Source organism: Pygocentrus nattereri, chromosome 24 (assembly GCF_015220715.1).
Source record: "Pygocentrus nattereri isolate fPygNat1 chromosome 24, fPygNat1.pri, whole genome shotgun sequence".
NCBI classification, from domain to species: Eukaryota; Metazoa; Chordata; class Actinopteri; order Characiformes; family Serrasalmidae; genus Pygocentrus; species Pygocentrus nattereri.
In genome coordinates, this window is record NC_051234.1 from 7,076,157 (window position 1) to 7,092,682 (window position 16,526).

Consider the following 16,526-nt stretch of genomic DNA (forward strand, 5'->3'; position numbering starts at 1 on the left):
GTTTCTCAACGTGCAACTGCAAGGAATTTAGGGATTTCATCATCTACAGTCCATAATATCATCAAAAGATTCAGAGAATCTGGAGAAATCTCTGCAAGTAAGCAGCAAGGCAGAAAACCAACATTGAATGCCTGTGACCTTCGATCCCTCAGGCGGCACTGCATTAAAAACCGACATCATTCTGTAACTGATATTACCACATGGGCTCAGGAACACTTCACAAAACCACTGTCAGTGAACTCAGTTCGTCGCTCCATCTACAAGTGCAAGTTAAAACTCTGCCATGCAAAGCGAAAACCATGTATCAACACCACCCAGAAACGCCGCTGGCTTCTCTGGGCCCGAGCTCATCTGAGATGGACTGACGCAAAGTGGAAAAGTGTCCTGTGGTCTGACGAGTCCACATTTCAAACTGTTTTTGGAAATCATGGACGTCTTGTCCTCTGGGCCAAAGAGGAAAAGGACTGTCCGGATTGTTACCAGCACAAAGTTCAAAAGCCAGCATCTCTGATGGTGTGGGGGTGTGTTAGTGGGTAACTTGCACATCTGTGAAGGCACCATTAATGCTGAAAGGTACATGCAGGTTTTGGAGCAACATATGCTGCCATCCAAGCAACGTCTTTTTCAGGGACGTCCTGCTTATTTCAGCAAGACAATGCCAAGCCACATTCTGCATGTGTTGCAGCAGCGTGGCTTCGTAGTAAAAGAGTGCGGGTACTAGATTGGCCTGCCTGCAGTCCAGACCTGTCTCCCATTGAAAATGTGTGGCTCATTATGAAGCACAAAATACAACAACGGAGACCCCGGACTGTTGAGCAACTGAAGTTCATCAAGCAAGAATGGGAAAGAATTCCACCTCCATAGCTTCAACAATTAGTGTCTCAGTTCCCAAATTATGATTGACTATTGTTAAAAGGAAAGGTGATGTTAACACAGTGGTAAACACGCCCCTGTCCCAACTTCTTTGGAATGTGTTGCAGGCATCAAATTCAATATGAGTGAATATTTGCAAAAAACAATAAAGTTTATCCGTTTGAACATTAAATATCTTGTCTTTGTAGTGTATTTAATTGAATATAGGTTGAAAAGGATTTGCAAATCATCATATTCTGTTTTTATTTATGTTTTACACAATGTCCCAACTTCATTGGAATTGGGGTTGTACATAAAAAACTGTACAGTTCTGGAACAAAACCCTATAAACAGATGAGACAAAGATCACCTCATATCCCAGAATGATGGGAAGAAAAGAGTATGGAGAAGGGAAGGAACTGCTTATAATCCAAAGCATACCGCCTCACCTGTCAAGCATGGTGGAGGTAGTGTCATGGCGTGGGCTTGCATGTCTGCCAGTGGAACTGGTCCCCTTGTATTCAGTGATGGTGTGAATGTTCACAAACGCAGCAGGAAATTCTTAAGTGTTTTAAGCACATAGTCTTTGCTGAGATTCAGACAATTTTTTAAAATTCACTGGATACTGTTTTACAGTGATCGCATGCAAACTTTTTAGGGCAATGCATTGGAATGTTCTGCGGTGGCCGAATGGACAGTCACTTGACCTCATTTGAATTGGGCATGCATTTCACTTACTAAAGGCAGAAGTGAAGATAACGCCACACAAGAACAAGCAACCAGAACTGGAAGGAGGAAATGAAGACATCTGGATGTCTTAAATAACATAAATGCCTGGCAGTGCATCATGAAGGGGATGAAGTCAAATTTTGCAACTATTTTTGGGCCCCGGAAAATTAGGGTTTATGTATAAAAATAGTTGTAATTCATCTATTTTCATTCAACAATCATTGAATTCAGGTATTCCAATCACTTCCATGGCCACAGGTGTATAACACCAAGCACCTAGGCCTGCAGACTGCTTCTACAGACATTAGTGAAGGAATGGGTTGCTGTCAGGAGCTCAGTGAATTCCAGTGTGGTACCGTGTAACAAGTGCAGTTGTGAAATTTCCTCACTACTAAATATTCCACAGTCAACTGTCAGTGGGATTATAACAAAATGGAAGTGATTGGGAACGACAGCAACTCAGCCATGAAGCTCGACCGGGTCAGCGGATGCTGAGTGCGCAGAGGTCCCCAACTTTCTGCAGACTTAATCACTACAGACCTCCAAACTTCATGTGGCCTTCAGATCAGCTCAAGAACAGTGTAGAGAACTTCATGTAATTGGTTTCCATTGCCAAGCAGCTGCGTCCAAGCCTTACATCACCAAGCGCAATGCAAAGCGTCGAACGCAGTGGTGTAAAGCACCGTCAGGACTCTAGAGCAGTGGAGTCGCCTCTCCATCTGGCAATCCGATGGGCAGTTGCCAGGAGAACAGTAATTGTCTTCCTGCATTGTGCACAGTGTAGAGTGTACATTTTGGTGGAGGGATTACAGAGTGGGGTTGTTTTTCAGGAGTTTGCAGCTATAACAGCTTCAGCTCTTCTGGGAAGGCTTTCCACAAGGGTTAGGAGTGTGGTTATAGGAATTTTATGGGAATTCATCCCAAAGGTGTTCTATCGGGTTTAGAGATTTTGGTTCCCAACTTTGTGGGAACAGTTTGGAGATGGCCCCTTCCTGTTCCAACATGACTGTGCAGGACTGCACAAAGCAAGGTCCATAAAGACATGGACGAGCGAATTTGTCCTGACCTCAACCTGATAGAAAACCTTTGGGATGAATTAGACCGGAGACTGTGAGCCAGGCCTTCTCGTCCAAGATCAGTGCCTGACCTCACAAATTTGCTTCTGGAAGAAAGGACAAAAATTCCCTTAAAAGCTGTTATAGCTGCAAAGGGTGGGTCAACATCATATTTAACTCTATGGATTAAGAATGGGATGTCACTCAAGTTTATATGCGTGTGAAGCAAGATGACAATGTATTTGGCTATATATATATATATATATATATATATATATATATATATATATAAAATATATCGCTAGTGTCAGAATAAAACCATGATCTCCAAAATGGAAAAAATTACTTTTAATGTAAGTCAATGGAACCAGACTTTTTACAAATAAGTTTGGGATTTTTTACAAATCATTTAGGTTTCTTTTGGTCTATTCTTCATGAAATTCACACACAATGTAAATATATAAATGTATCTTCTTAAGAACAGCTGGTAAATGATGTCTATTATTAATTTTATCATCTCCACTGACTATATAGGGTCACTTTGTAGTTCTACAGTTACAGACTGTGGTCCATCTGTTTCTCTGATACTTTGTTAGCCCCCTTTTACCCTGTTCTTCAGTGGTCAGGACCCCCACAGGCCCACCAAACAGCAGGTATTATTTGGGTGGTGGATCATTCTCAGCAGGGAACTGTGATGGTTAGTGTGTGTTAGAGTGTGTTGCGTTGGTACGAGTGGATTAGACACAGCAGTACTGCTGGAGTTTTTAAACAATGTAGACGAATGTAACTAGACAGCAAATCAATATTACCCACAATTTCTTTTTAGAACAAACAGTACAAAAATCCAACAACTATGTACAAAATTTATTTGAGGGTGACAATAATTCCTGACTAGAAATTTAGTTTGGATTTGTATAATCTGAACATTACAACACACAGTAAACAAAACCTCATTCAGTTCTCAACAACAGTCCTCAATAAGATCTCAAAGAGAGTTCAGGTATGTCCTGTACACTCTATATTTGCCAAAATATCACTGAACATATTTCACTGTAGGTTGGCTTTGCATCTTGTATAACTCAATATAACTCAGGGGTTGCTTTGGTGACATAGAAATCAATGTTATATTTTATAATCACTTTTTATTTTACAACATTTTATCCTCAAAGTATAAAACCAGAACTAAGAATTGAACTTCATATGCATTGAAAAGATGACTTTTAGCAAACTATACGATAACAAATGCTGAAATTGTGTTCCCTTCTTTCATTGGTGGAGCGACGTATATAAAAGGCACACAGCAACAACAAATAATACTCTTTAAACGCTATATACAGAATAACCTGAACCTCAAGTTCAAAATAGAGCCAGTGTACAAATGATTCAGCAACTCAAAAAATGTCGCAATATTGCACATATTTATATCTATTCGTATTCCACTCCTGCAATCTGAAATGATCAGCAGGCATATAGTTGGAGAAATACACGCTGGAGTTAAAGATATTGCGGTCGAGGTCTTTTTGAAGCACGTAAGGCCGACAACAGATCTCACGCTTCACTGTTCTTATTCTGAAAGCACAAACCAACAAATCAAATATACACAGTTAACCCCTTAAATGTAGTCCATCAGCAAAGACATGTTCGTCTGTTTGGTTTGACAGATGCTACTACTAATTTTTTGCTTTACAACATACTTTTGTCCATTTTAATAGATAAAGTCTCAGACTGCATCAAAGTCTGTTTGAAGCTTTGGGTTCACTGCATGACTTTTAAAGTCTGAACAGATTCGAAAATTTTTGGGGGAAGTTGTGGGTTGGAGGTTAGGAAACCAGCCTCATGACCGAAAGGTCGCTGGTTTGATCCCCAGAGCCGACAGCACATGACTGAGGTGTCCTTGAGCAAGACACCTAACCCCCAACTGCTCCCAGGGCGCTGCGGATTGGGCTGCCCACCGCTCCAGGCAAGTGTGTTCACTGCCCCCTAGTGTGTGTGTGCTCACTAGAGTGTATGTGGTGTTTCACTTCACAGATGGGTTAAATGCGGAGGTGGAATTTCCCCGTGTTGTGGGACTAAGAAGGGTCACTTAATCTTAAAATACTGAGCATCTTACACCATCTGACTAGTTTTTGAAGATTTCTTTGGACGACTGAAATATTGGGATCAGACACTAAATGATTAGGGATCACACACTGCTCAACCTTTTAGCTGCTGTTGAACCGAATGGAGCTCACTGAACTCTCACAAACTCTCGCGTTCTCCCATTATTAGGAGACTCAAATAAATAAATGTGGAGCGGCTGCTGCTGTTTTCTCTGCTGTTTGCTCTGACGCAGTAAAGAAGCAGCAGGTAAACATATTTATGTGAAACCCAAACACGACTCGACTCTGACCCCAAAATCTGCAGACTACAGCCAACCAGTACCGACTTGGCCAGACTGAGAACCGGGGCTAAAATCTGGGTCAAAGACAAGCGTTTAATGATTTAAGCATGCAGTTTGCTGATTCCTACTTTATGAGGATCTATGAAGAAAAGCACACGGTCAGTCCACTGTGTTTTTTCAGTTATCAGAATTTTTGAAGATATGAAGATTTTAGCTGGTGTCACTGGTGTAACCTGCCTTATTCTTAGGTAATTGTGAAAAAATAGAGCACAAGTTTAAAGGATTAAATGACATATTTTAGTAGATATTCCACGATTGACAACGTGTGGTTTGATGCTCTGTAGCACCATTTTGTAAAATGCATTTTTCATTAATATGTCACTGGTGTTACCGTCTCTGGTGTTACCTTTCTTTTGCGTAACGGCAATGACGATCAGTAACACCACTGACTCCTATGGAACGATTAAAAAAAAGTGGACATTTCTTTAGAGTTCTGTTCTGATTGGCTACTATTTATTGTGCTTAATCTAAAAAGCAGTCCAGACTGAAACACTCCTTATAACTTCAGTGTAAATGGGCAGGGCTAAAGTGAGTAGGCCGAACAGGCAGGTATGTCTAAATGCAAGTGTTTCGTTTTTTTGTGACATCACAAAAACAATGCATTTTGCAACTAACAATACAGTGCGTCTAATGCGTTTTTCATGGGTCCCTGGGCATACTGGGGTCCCAGGCAGCTACCTGCCTTTGATTAGCATAAAGACCGCCTCTGCTTGTAGCTCCAGAGCAAAACTTTGGTAACAACACCAATCATGTCTTTGCTGGGGAAATCTGTGCACATCTGTATGTGGGCCTACCTACTGTTTTAATTTCTGTTGATTCTTGCATTTAGAATGGCGGTATGGAAGTATGTGGGAGTACACAGGCGCTCTATTTGCAGGAGAAGGCACTGGAAGAGGTTTTGGGCATTTTAATTCCAAAGTGTTTTGAAGGTGAGCTTTTGAACAGCCCATCTAAGTCAGGGTTGGTTAAGCTCATAGAAATTAACAGCAGTTTTGAAGGGGAATTCATCATTTCCACATAATTAAAGATGTAAACAAAGTCATTCAGCATGATTTGATATGAAGTCTTGTGAGTTTGAAGCATTTAAGGCCTCTAAAATCAAGCTCCCAGAGTTTTTACATGGAATGATTGTGAATACGCTGCCTGATGTCTGGTTTACGATAGTGTTTTGGCATTCCAAGTACATGGAAGGCAGAACAGTGCCCAAGGAAAAAACAGATTTTTCCAAAAGTAATACTATTTTACAATTGACATTAATACAAAATGACAAACAATGAATGATGATGTAGGTTCACTGCCTTTTTGGATGAATAAAATGGCTATATTTGTGCTGTCGTGACCCCTGGTTCCCATCACCAGCACTGGAGCTCAGATTCTCTACAATGAGCTTTTACACATCAAACCTCTCTGAATGACTTCACATCTCACGGATTGATTTATGCAGAAATTTTGAAACAATTCCACTTATCCTCTTCCCAGCAGCACTGGTTTTACGTTTTCCAGCTTTGGTACATATGACGATTGTCTGGCGAATGTGATGCGAAAGGGTCTGGATCCTTCTCTCTTAGATCCTCCTGATAATGCAGTCCTGCTGAAGAGGAGAGACTTGACGAAGGCACCTCAGCATGCCTTAGGTAAAGTTTTATGTGAATGGCACTGTGGTCCAGCTCACAGATTCCAGTGCATTGTGGGAGTTGTAGTTTGCTCAGAGGGTCAGCTGGCCCATTCTGGTCTCTTTATCGAAACCCTCCAACAAAGCTCCCCAGCACTGCCTTCATTGGTTTGTCATTAGTGTTCGTTTTCCTCTCTTGCTCTCACGCCTCTGTGGATTTCTCAGCTGTGAGCTGCTCCCGGTCTGAAACATCGTCGTCTTTGGGAGGCCGTGCTCGATCGAAGAACCCACACTGAGGGAGAGAAGGAATGAATGATAAACAATATGAAGATGAGAGAGGGATTACATATCAGTGTGTCGCTCTTAAACACTTCCACAGATGTGCTCCTGCCACAGTGAGCTCAGTACGATGGTTGGTTAGTGTAGTGGGTAACACGTCTGCTTTCTACGCTGTAGACTGGGGTTCAATCCCCACCTGGGTAAGCACCCTACGCTATACCAATAAGAGCCCTTGGGCAAGACTCCTAACACTGTCTTTGCCTACCTGTGTAAAATCATCACATTATAAGTCGCTCTGGATAAGAGCGTCAGCCAAATGCCGTAAATGTAGAGAATGCAGTCAATTAGATTTTTTCCTTTTTGATTGACAAGCTTAACTACTAGTGATTATTGAGTGATTCACATTAAAAGTGTAAAGTTTACTAAAGGCTGTAAAGCTGGATTTAGCTTTGATACTTCATACTCAACAGACTTTTTAAATTAAAGTAATTCATGGCTACAACTTACTAAATCACAGGAACTGGACCCTAACACGTGGCCACAATTTTAGGTGCAGGACTGAGATAATTAGGCTGTGAAACTGAATTATTTAGGCACAGGATTGACATGGCCATGGCTTATTTCGTTCCCACGCCTCTCATTTCCACATCTTAGTGTCGTGAACGCAAGTTGTGGCCATTTTAATTTTCTCATTCCCTCGCCTTACTATGTCGTGGCCATGACTTATCTTATTCCCATGCTTTACTAAGTCATGGCCAATGACTTAATTATCACGACTTAACCTTTTTAGACCCCGAGTCTATCGCAATGGACTTCATGCGTTTCCTTCTTTTTTTTTATGTTTTGTTGGACATAACAGCAACTGAGACCTGCTGTCCATCTGAATAGACCAGCCAATCAAACAGCAGCTCAGCCCCACCTACTGCAGTGAAGAAAAATAAAAAAACATCAGCACACTGAAGGAAAGTATGGCAGTAAGGGCTCATTTTATCTGATTTACAACACTTTTTCATCACGTTATGAGTTTATTTGACTGTTTAGGGATAAACTGTGGAATAAAAAGTATGATATCAATTATAAAATAACAAATGTTAAACACAGCATTTTTTTTCAAGTCTTATTGTCCATTACAGTGGGCAGTGGGTCTTGATATAGAAAGTATATATTCTATAGAGTACACAGCACTTGAGCTGCTTCAGTTAAATGATAGTGGAAACATCTTAGAAACCAAAAGCTTGGCTAGTGATGATATGTAGAAGGTGTAGACAGTGTGAGACCCCCAAAAGTAGGTGAAAGTATCTTTCACAGAAAGAATCTGTGACAGTTTATTGCTGTATAGCAGGGGTCTTTAATTAAAATTCAGGTCCAGTCAAAGAAAATTTTCAAGCGAAGTTTCCAGAACATCACAATGTCTAACTTGCATCATGACTCAGTGCCATATACTGTTTACTGAAGTAGCCTAGTAGATATATCAACATCTTATACAGTCAACAACTGAATGTCAAATATAATAAATATGATGATATTTCAACATTTGTTGTCAGTTTTCTCTTTTTAGATCATGTAAAATGTAAAATAATCTGTCCCACTTTCTTCTCTGACTGCTGTTTTTCTCCTCGTCCCTCCCCCTGTGTGTGCGCCACTCACTCGAGACCGTGAGTTTTCCAGGCCGCTAAAGCCGGACCATAAAGGCTAGAAAAGTTACGTCGGTCGAAATTAAATAATTCTCCATAGAAAATTTGTTAGAAACCCAGGTCTGCATAGGACAGTGTTCCGCCTTTTTGTAACCTCTGCTGTATAGTAATGTTTGTTTTAACAAAAAAATCCATAAAAAATAGATAGATATATAGCTACTTTTTGTTATTGATTCCAGGAGATGTCAGGGATGAGGAGGAACCACCGAGAGGGTAAGAAGTTGTTGAGGCAGTACATGACAAGGAAAGATCAGGGCAGGAACATGACCAGAAATGATTTTCTTATCCGTATTTTGTGAAGATGGACCGTCTACTTCAATGGAATTTTTTTTACTGAGTCTTATTTCTGAGTGCACTGCAGACAGAAAACAGCATTCTTATATGTTTTTCCATTACTGGAACATAATTTGGGTCTGAAAGGGTGAATCATCTTGTTTCCACACCTTACTTAGTCATGACCATGACCTAGTTATTTATTTATCCTGCTTTACAAAGTTATGGATGCAATTATCTCATTATCATACCTTATTAAGTCATGGCAGCAACTTAATCATCTCATTCCAATGTCTTAGTAACTTGTGGCCACACATGATTTGAGGTGCTCTGTGTGGTGGAAATGACCAGGGCAAGTTTTTTATATTCTCAGCTTCCGTGGTTGGTGGACTTTGTTATGGATTGGGGTGTGGCTACAGAGCCAGCGTTACGGAGTTTGATGGGTATAAAGCCTTTTTTTACTTGTATAAAGCCATTTATTAATCAGAATACTGGAGCCAGTTGCATTAGCTGAATGTAAATGCTAGTTAAAGTGCAAATATACACTGGGAGTAGTTAGTTTTAAACTAGCCATGTTCTTCATGGTGCGTGGAAGACAAGCATTGAGAGACTGTTCTCTGTACTGACACCCAGGTGGTGGAATGAACTCCCACTGGCTGAACAGCAGAGTCTCTCGCTGTCTTCAAACGCAGACTGAAGACACATCTCTTTATACAGCACTTAAATGAGCATCGAATTGAGTACTGACTGTGATGTACTGCACTTATGTAGTGTATTGTATTGTAGTGTAGTGTATTGTATTGTAGTGATTTGTAGTGTAGTGTAGTGTATTGTAGTGTATTGCTGTGTATTGTATTGTAGTGTAATGTATTGTATTGCAGTGTATTGTATTGTACTGTATTGTAATGTATTGTAGTGTGTTGTAATGTATTGTATTGCAGTGTATTGTATTGTAGTGTATTGTAATGTATTGTAGTGTATTGTATTGCAGTGTATTGTAGTGTAGTGTATTGTAGTGTAGTGTAATGTATTGTATTGCAGTGTATTGTATTGTAGCGTAGTGTATTATATTGTTTTGTATTGTACTGCAGTATAGTGTTGTGTATTGTAGTATAGTGTATTATATTGTATTGTATTGTACTGCAGTATAGTGTAGTTTATTGTATTGTACACTATGGTAATGTATTGTATTTCAGTGTATTGTATTGTAGTGTATTGTATTGTAGTGTATTATATTGTAGTGTATTGCAGTGTAGTGTAGTGTAGTGTATTGCAGTGTATTGTATTGTAGCATAGTGTATTATATTGTATTGTATTGTACTGCAGTATAGTGTAGTGTATTGTAGTGTATTGTATTGTACACTATTGTAATGTATTGTATTTCAGTGTATTGTATTGCAGTGTATTGTAGTGTAGTGTATTGTATTGTAGTGTATTGCAGTGTAGTGTATTGTAATGTATTGTATTGCAGTGTATTGTATTGTACTGTATTGTAATGTATTGTAGTGTATTGTAGTGTGTTGTAATGTATTGTATTGCAGTGTATTGTATTGTAGTGTATTGTAATGTATTGTAGTGTATTGTATTGCAGTGTATTGTAGTGTAGTGTATTGTAGTGTAGTGTAATGTATTGTATTGCAGTGTATTGTATTGTAGCGTAGTGTATTATATTGTTTTGTATTGTACTGCAGTATAGTGTTGTGTATTGTAGTATAGTGTATTATATTGTATTGTATTGTACTGCAGTATAGTGTAGTTTATTGTATTGTACACTATTGTAATGTATTGTATTTCAGTGTATTGTATTGTAGTGTATTATATTGTAGTGTTTTGCAGTGTAGTGTAGTGTAGTGTATTGTATTGCAGTGTATTGTATTGTAGCGTAGTGTATTATATTGTATTGTATTGTACTGCAGTATAGCGTAGCGTATTGTAGTGTATTGTATTGTACACTATTGTAATGTATTGTATTTCAGTGTATTGTATTGCAGTGTATTGTATTGTAGTGTATTGCAGTGTAGTGTATTGTAATGTATTGTATTGCAGTGTATTGTATTGTATTGTATTGTATTGTAATGTATTGTAGTGTATTGTAGTGTGTTGTAATGTATTGTATTGCAGTGTATTGTATTGTAGTGTATTGTAATGTATTGTAGTGTATTGTATTGCAGTGTATTGTAGTGTAGTGTATTGTAGTGTAGTGTAATGTATTGTATTGCAGTGTATTGCATTGTAGCGTAGTGTATTATATTGTTTTGTATTGTACTGCAGTATAGTGTAGTGTATTGTAGTGTAGTGTATTATATTGTTTTGTATTGTACTGCAGTATAGTGTAGTGTATTGTAGTGTAGTGTATTGTAGTTTATTGTATTGTACACTATTGTAATGTATTGTATTTCAGTGTATCGTATTGTAGTGTAGTGTATTGTATTGTAGTGTATTGCAGTGTAGTGTAGTGTAGTGTATTGTAATGTATTGTATTGCCGTGTATTGTATTGTAGCGTAGTGTATTACATTGTATTGTACTGCAGTATAGTGTAGTGTTTTGTAGTGTATTGTATTGTACACTATTGTAATGTATTGTATTTCAGTGTATTGTATTGCAGTGTATTGTAGTGTAGTGTATTGTAGTGCATTGCAGTGTAGTGTATTGTAATGTATTGTATTGCAGTGTATTGTAGTGTATTGTCTTCTTCTTCTTTCGGCTGCTCCCTTTAGGGGTCGCCACAGCGGATCATCTGCCTCCATCTTGCCCTATCCATTGCCTCCTCTACTTTCACACCAAGTATTGTAGTGTATTGTATTGTAATGTATTGCATTGCGGTGTAATGTAGTGTAATGTATTATATTGCAGTGTATTGTATTGTAGTGTATTGCAGTGTAGTGTAGTGTATTGTAATGTATTGTATTGCAGTGTATTGTACTGTAGCATAGTGTAGTGTATTGTATTGTATTGTGTTGCAGTATAGTGTATTGTAATGTAATGTAGTGTAGTGTATTGTAGTGTATTGTATTGTACACTATTGTAATGTATTGTATTTCAGTGTATTGTATTGCAGTGTATTGTAGTGTAGTGTATTGTATTGTAGTGTATTGCACTGTAGCATAGTGTAGTGTATTGTAGTGTATTGTATTGTATTGTGTTGCAGTATAGTGTATTGTAATGTAATGTATTGTAGTGTATTGTTTTGTAGTGTAGTGTAATGTATTGTATTGCAGTGTATTGTATTGTAGCGTAGTGTATTATATTGTTTTGTATTGTACTGCAGTATAGTGTTGTGTATTGTAGTATAGTGTATTATATTGTATTGTATTGTACTGCAGTATAGTGTAGTTTATTGTATTGTACACTATTGTAATGTATTGTATTTCAGTGTATTGTATTGTAGTGTATTGTATTGTAGTGTATTATATTGTAGTGTATTGCAGTGTAGTGTAGTGTAGTGTATTGCAGTGTATTGTATTGTAGCATAGTGTATTATATTGTATTGTATTGTACTGCAGTATAGTGTAGTGTATTGTAGTGTATTGTATTGTACACTATTGTAATGTATTGTATTTCAGTGTATTGTATTGCAGTGTATTGTAGTGTAGTGTATTGTAGTGTATTGCAGTGTAGTGTATTGTAATGTATTGTATTGCAGTGTATTGTATTGTATTGTACTGTATTGTAATGTATTGTAGTGTATTGTAGTGTGTTGTAATGTATTGTATTGCAGTGTATTGTATTGTAGTGTATTGTAATGTATTGTAGTGTATTGTATTGCAGTGTATTGTAGTGTAGTGTATTGTAGTGTAGTGTAATGTATTGTATTGCAGTGTATTGTATTGTAGCGTAGTGTATTATATTGTTTTGTATTGTACTGCAGTATAGTGTTGTGTATTGTAGTATAGTGTATTATATTGTATTGTATTGTACTGCAGTATAGTGTAGTTTATTGTATTGTACACTATTGTAATGTATTGTATTTCAGTGTATTGTATTGTAGTGTATTGTATTGTAGTGTATTATATTGTAGTGTTTTGCAGTGTAGTGTAGTGTAGTGTATTGTATTGCAGTGTATTGTATTGTAGCGTAGTGTATTATATTGTATTGTATTGTACTGCAGTATAGTGTAGTGTATTGTAGTGTATTGTATTGTACACTATTGTAATGTATTGTATTTCAGTGTATTGTATTGCAGTGTATTGTATTGTAGTGTATTGCAGTGTAGTGTATTGTAATGTATTGCAGTGTATTGTATTGTATTGTACTGTATTGTAATTTATTGTAGTGTATTGTAGTGTGTTGTAATGTATTGTATTGCAGTGTATTGTATTGTAGTGTATTGTAATGTATTGTAGTGTATTGTATTGCAGTGTATTGTAGTGTAGTGTATTGTAGTGTAGTGTAATGTATTGTATTGCAGTGTATTGTATTGTAGCGTAGTGTATTATATTGTTTTGTATTGTACTGCAGTATAGTGTAGTGTATTGTAGTGTAGTGTATTATATTGTTTTGTATTGTACTGCAGTATAGTGTAGTGTATTGTAGTGTAGTGTATTGTAGTTTATTGTATTGTACACTATTGTAATGTATTGTATTTCAGTGTATCGTATTGTAGTGTAGTGTATTGTATTGTAGTGTATTGCAGTGTAGTGTAGTGTATTGTAATGTATTGTATTGCCGTGTATTGTATTGTAGCGTAGTGTATTACATTGTATTGTATTGTACTGCAGTATAGTGTAGTGTTTTGTAGTGTATTGTATTGTACACTATTGTAATGTATTGTATTTCAGTGTATTGTAGTGTAGTGTATTGTAGTGCATTGCAGTGTAGTGTATTGTAATGTATTGTATTGCAGTGTATTGTAGTGTATTGTCTTCTTCTTCTTTCGGCTGCTCCCTTTAGGGGTCGCCACAGCGGATCATCTGCCTCCATCTTGCCCTATCCATTGCCTCCTCTACTTTCACACCAAGTATTGTAGTGTATTGTATTGTAATGTATTGCATTGCGGTGTAATGTAGTGTAATGTATTATATTGCAGTGTATTGTATTGTAGTGTATTGCAGTGTAGTGTAGTGTATTGTAATGTATTGTATTGCAGTGTATTGTACTGTAGCATAGTGTAGTGTAGTGTATTGTATTGTGTTGCAGTATAGTGTATTGTAATGTAATGTAGTGTAGTGTATTGTAGTGTATTGTATTGTACACTATTGTAATGTATTGTATTTCAGTGTATTGTATTGCAGTGTATTGTAGTGTAGTGTATTGTATTGTAGTGTATTGCACTGTAGCATAGTGTAGTGTATTGTAGTGTATTGTATTGTATTGTGTTGCAGTATAGTGTATTGTAATGTAATGCATTGTAGTGTATTGTATTGTACTGTATTGTAATGTATTGTATTTCAGTGTATTGTATTGCAGTGTATTGTAGTGTAGTGTATTGTATTGTAGTGTATTGCACTGTATTGTAATGCAGTGCTCTGTGTTCAACTCTGTTCCTTTCTCTCTGGGTATCAACAGTGATTTTTGGTTTCTAGCAGTGTCTGAGCTCAGGACTGGCTTTTGAAACTATGCTATTCAGTGCATCTGTTTAAGTTGTAGCTGCTTGCAAACCTGTATGTAGGGGATGTTTATGTTCAAACCTGGTTACGACTGAATTTAAGTTCAGCTGGCATAAGGTCTTCAAATGCTGTTTCCAATCCTGGAGTTTGCTGTCACTTTAGGTGGCCACATGTTACATCGACACACCAGTGATGACAAAATCCAGGACCAGAAACTGAACTAAGCATCAGGATTTGGAAGACCTTTGTAATAAATCATGAAGTTCTGACAGTGGTGTACTCTACTTCAGATGGGCTCAGTATCATCTGACTGCAGTACTACTGTCTACCAAAAGGGGGAGACACATAATAAAAAAAGATTCTTACAGAATATTTTAACATTTGCTTGCTTGGACATCAATTGTCTTCTAGCCTGTGTGCAGTAAGACTAATTTATAAAATAATAACATTTTCAAAACTACACACAAATACAAAGTAAGTGACATCATTAAGAGTGACAGTCAGTGTTTGGGTAACTATCCCCTTGTTTCTACACTCATTGTCCATTTTATCAGCTCCACTGACCATTTAGGAGCATTTTGTAGTTCTACAATTACAGACTGTAGTCCATCTGTTTCTCTGCATACTTTGTTACCCTATTCTTCAGTGGTCAGGACCCCCACAGGACCACCACAGAGCAGGTACTATTTGGGAAGTGGATCATTCTCAGTGCTGCAGGAACATTGACGTGGTGATGGTGTGTTAGAATGTGTTGCACTTGTATTGGATATTTTTGGACTGTTCTCAGTCCGGCAGCAACACTGAGGTGTTTAAAAACTCCAGCAGGACTGCTGTGTCTGATCCACTCAGACCAGCACAACACACACTAACACACCACCACCACATCAGTGTTACTGCAGTGCTGAGAATGATCCACCACCCAAATAGTACCTGCTCTGTTAGGGTCCATGGGGGTCCTGACCACTGAAGAACAGGGCTAACAAAGTATCAGAGAAACAGATGGACTACAGTCTGTAACTGTAGAACTACAAAGTGCAGCTATGCAGTAAGTGGAGCTGATAAAAAGGACAATAGATGTAGAAACAAGGAGGTGGTCATAATGTTACGCCTGATCTGTACATAGTCTGTGTACCAATTAAGGCAGACCCCCCTCCATAAGGACCCAATCAAGAGCCTGAGAACTATACTGTAGACAAAACACTGATAAAATCAACATGACTCATTTATTTTCAACATGCAATAGGACTCTCTCTCTCTCTCTCTCGCTCTCTCTCTACCCCCTCCTGATCTCATTTACCAGTTTTACGTCTGAGTCACGCTTCACCCCCTCACCTCATTGTACTCTACTTCTTCTCGCTCTTTCTTCCTTTACTTCATATTTATCCCATTCCCATCTGTCTCTCCCTCACTTTGTCTATCTCTCAAAGGCATCTCTTTCTCTCAACCCCTTTGGAGCGCCTTTGTTTTGCTTTTTCGCTGAAGAGAAAGCACATTTCACACTTCACATTTCATGGACACTGTCTGGACAGCGGGTTCTTTATCCATTGTGTGGTGTTCAGTTCTGTGGGACCAATTTTAACGTTTACCAAAAGAAAAAATGATGTGCTTTATTATTATTTCAACCTCAGATTGCTTGGCCTTTGCTCATTTTCCATGAAGAACATATAAAATAACCCATTTTCAGTGTCTTCTCTCTGTTCACCCCCCACTCATTTATATTACACGTGTGGTGGTGGGCTGAACCCGCGGGGAGCAAAAGTGTGGAGGTGCTGTGTCCTTCACTCTGTTCTCCTCCTACATGGCCTGTTCTTAGTGTGTGTGTGTGTGTGTGTGTGTGTGTGTGTATGTGTAGGTGTATGTGTTTGCATATGTGTGTGTGTGTGTGCGTGCATGTGTTTGCATGTGCATGTGTGTGTGTGTGTGTGTGTGTGTATGTGAGGGTGGACAACATGGATTATATCCATGTTTTACACCGATCAGGCATAACATTATGACCACCTCCTTGTTTCTAAGCTCATTGTCCATTTTATCAGCTCTACTTACTG

The 16,526-nt window shown here is 38.1% G+C and overlaps 1 protein-coding gene across 1 annotated transcript in view; it reads right to left on the bottom strand.

Annotated features, from left to right (window-relative positions):
• Window positions 1-5,497: 5,497 nt before the first annotated feature.
• Window positions 5,498-16,526, bottom strand: part of itga8 (integrin, alpha 8) — a 176,941-nt gene continuing 165,912 nt past the window's right edge. Inside the window, exon 30 of the mRNA XM_017684423.2 lies at window positions 5,498-6,980. Within this exon, the coding sequence (XP_017539912.1) occupies window positions 6,891-6,980 (90 nt within the window). The 3' untranslated portion in view covers window positions 5,498-6,890. The remainder of the gene's footprint in view (window positions 6,981-16,526) is intronic.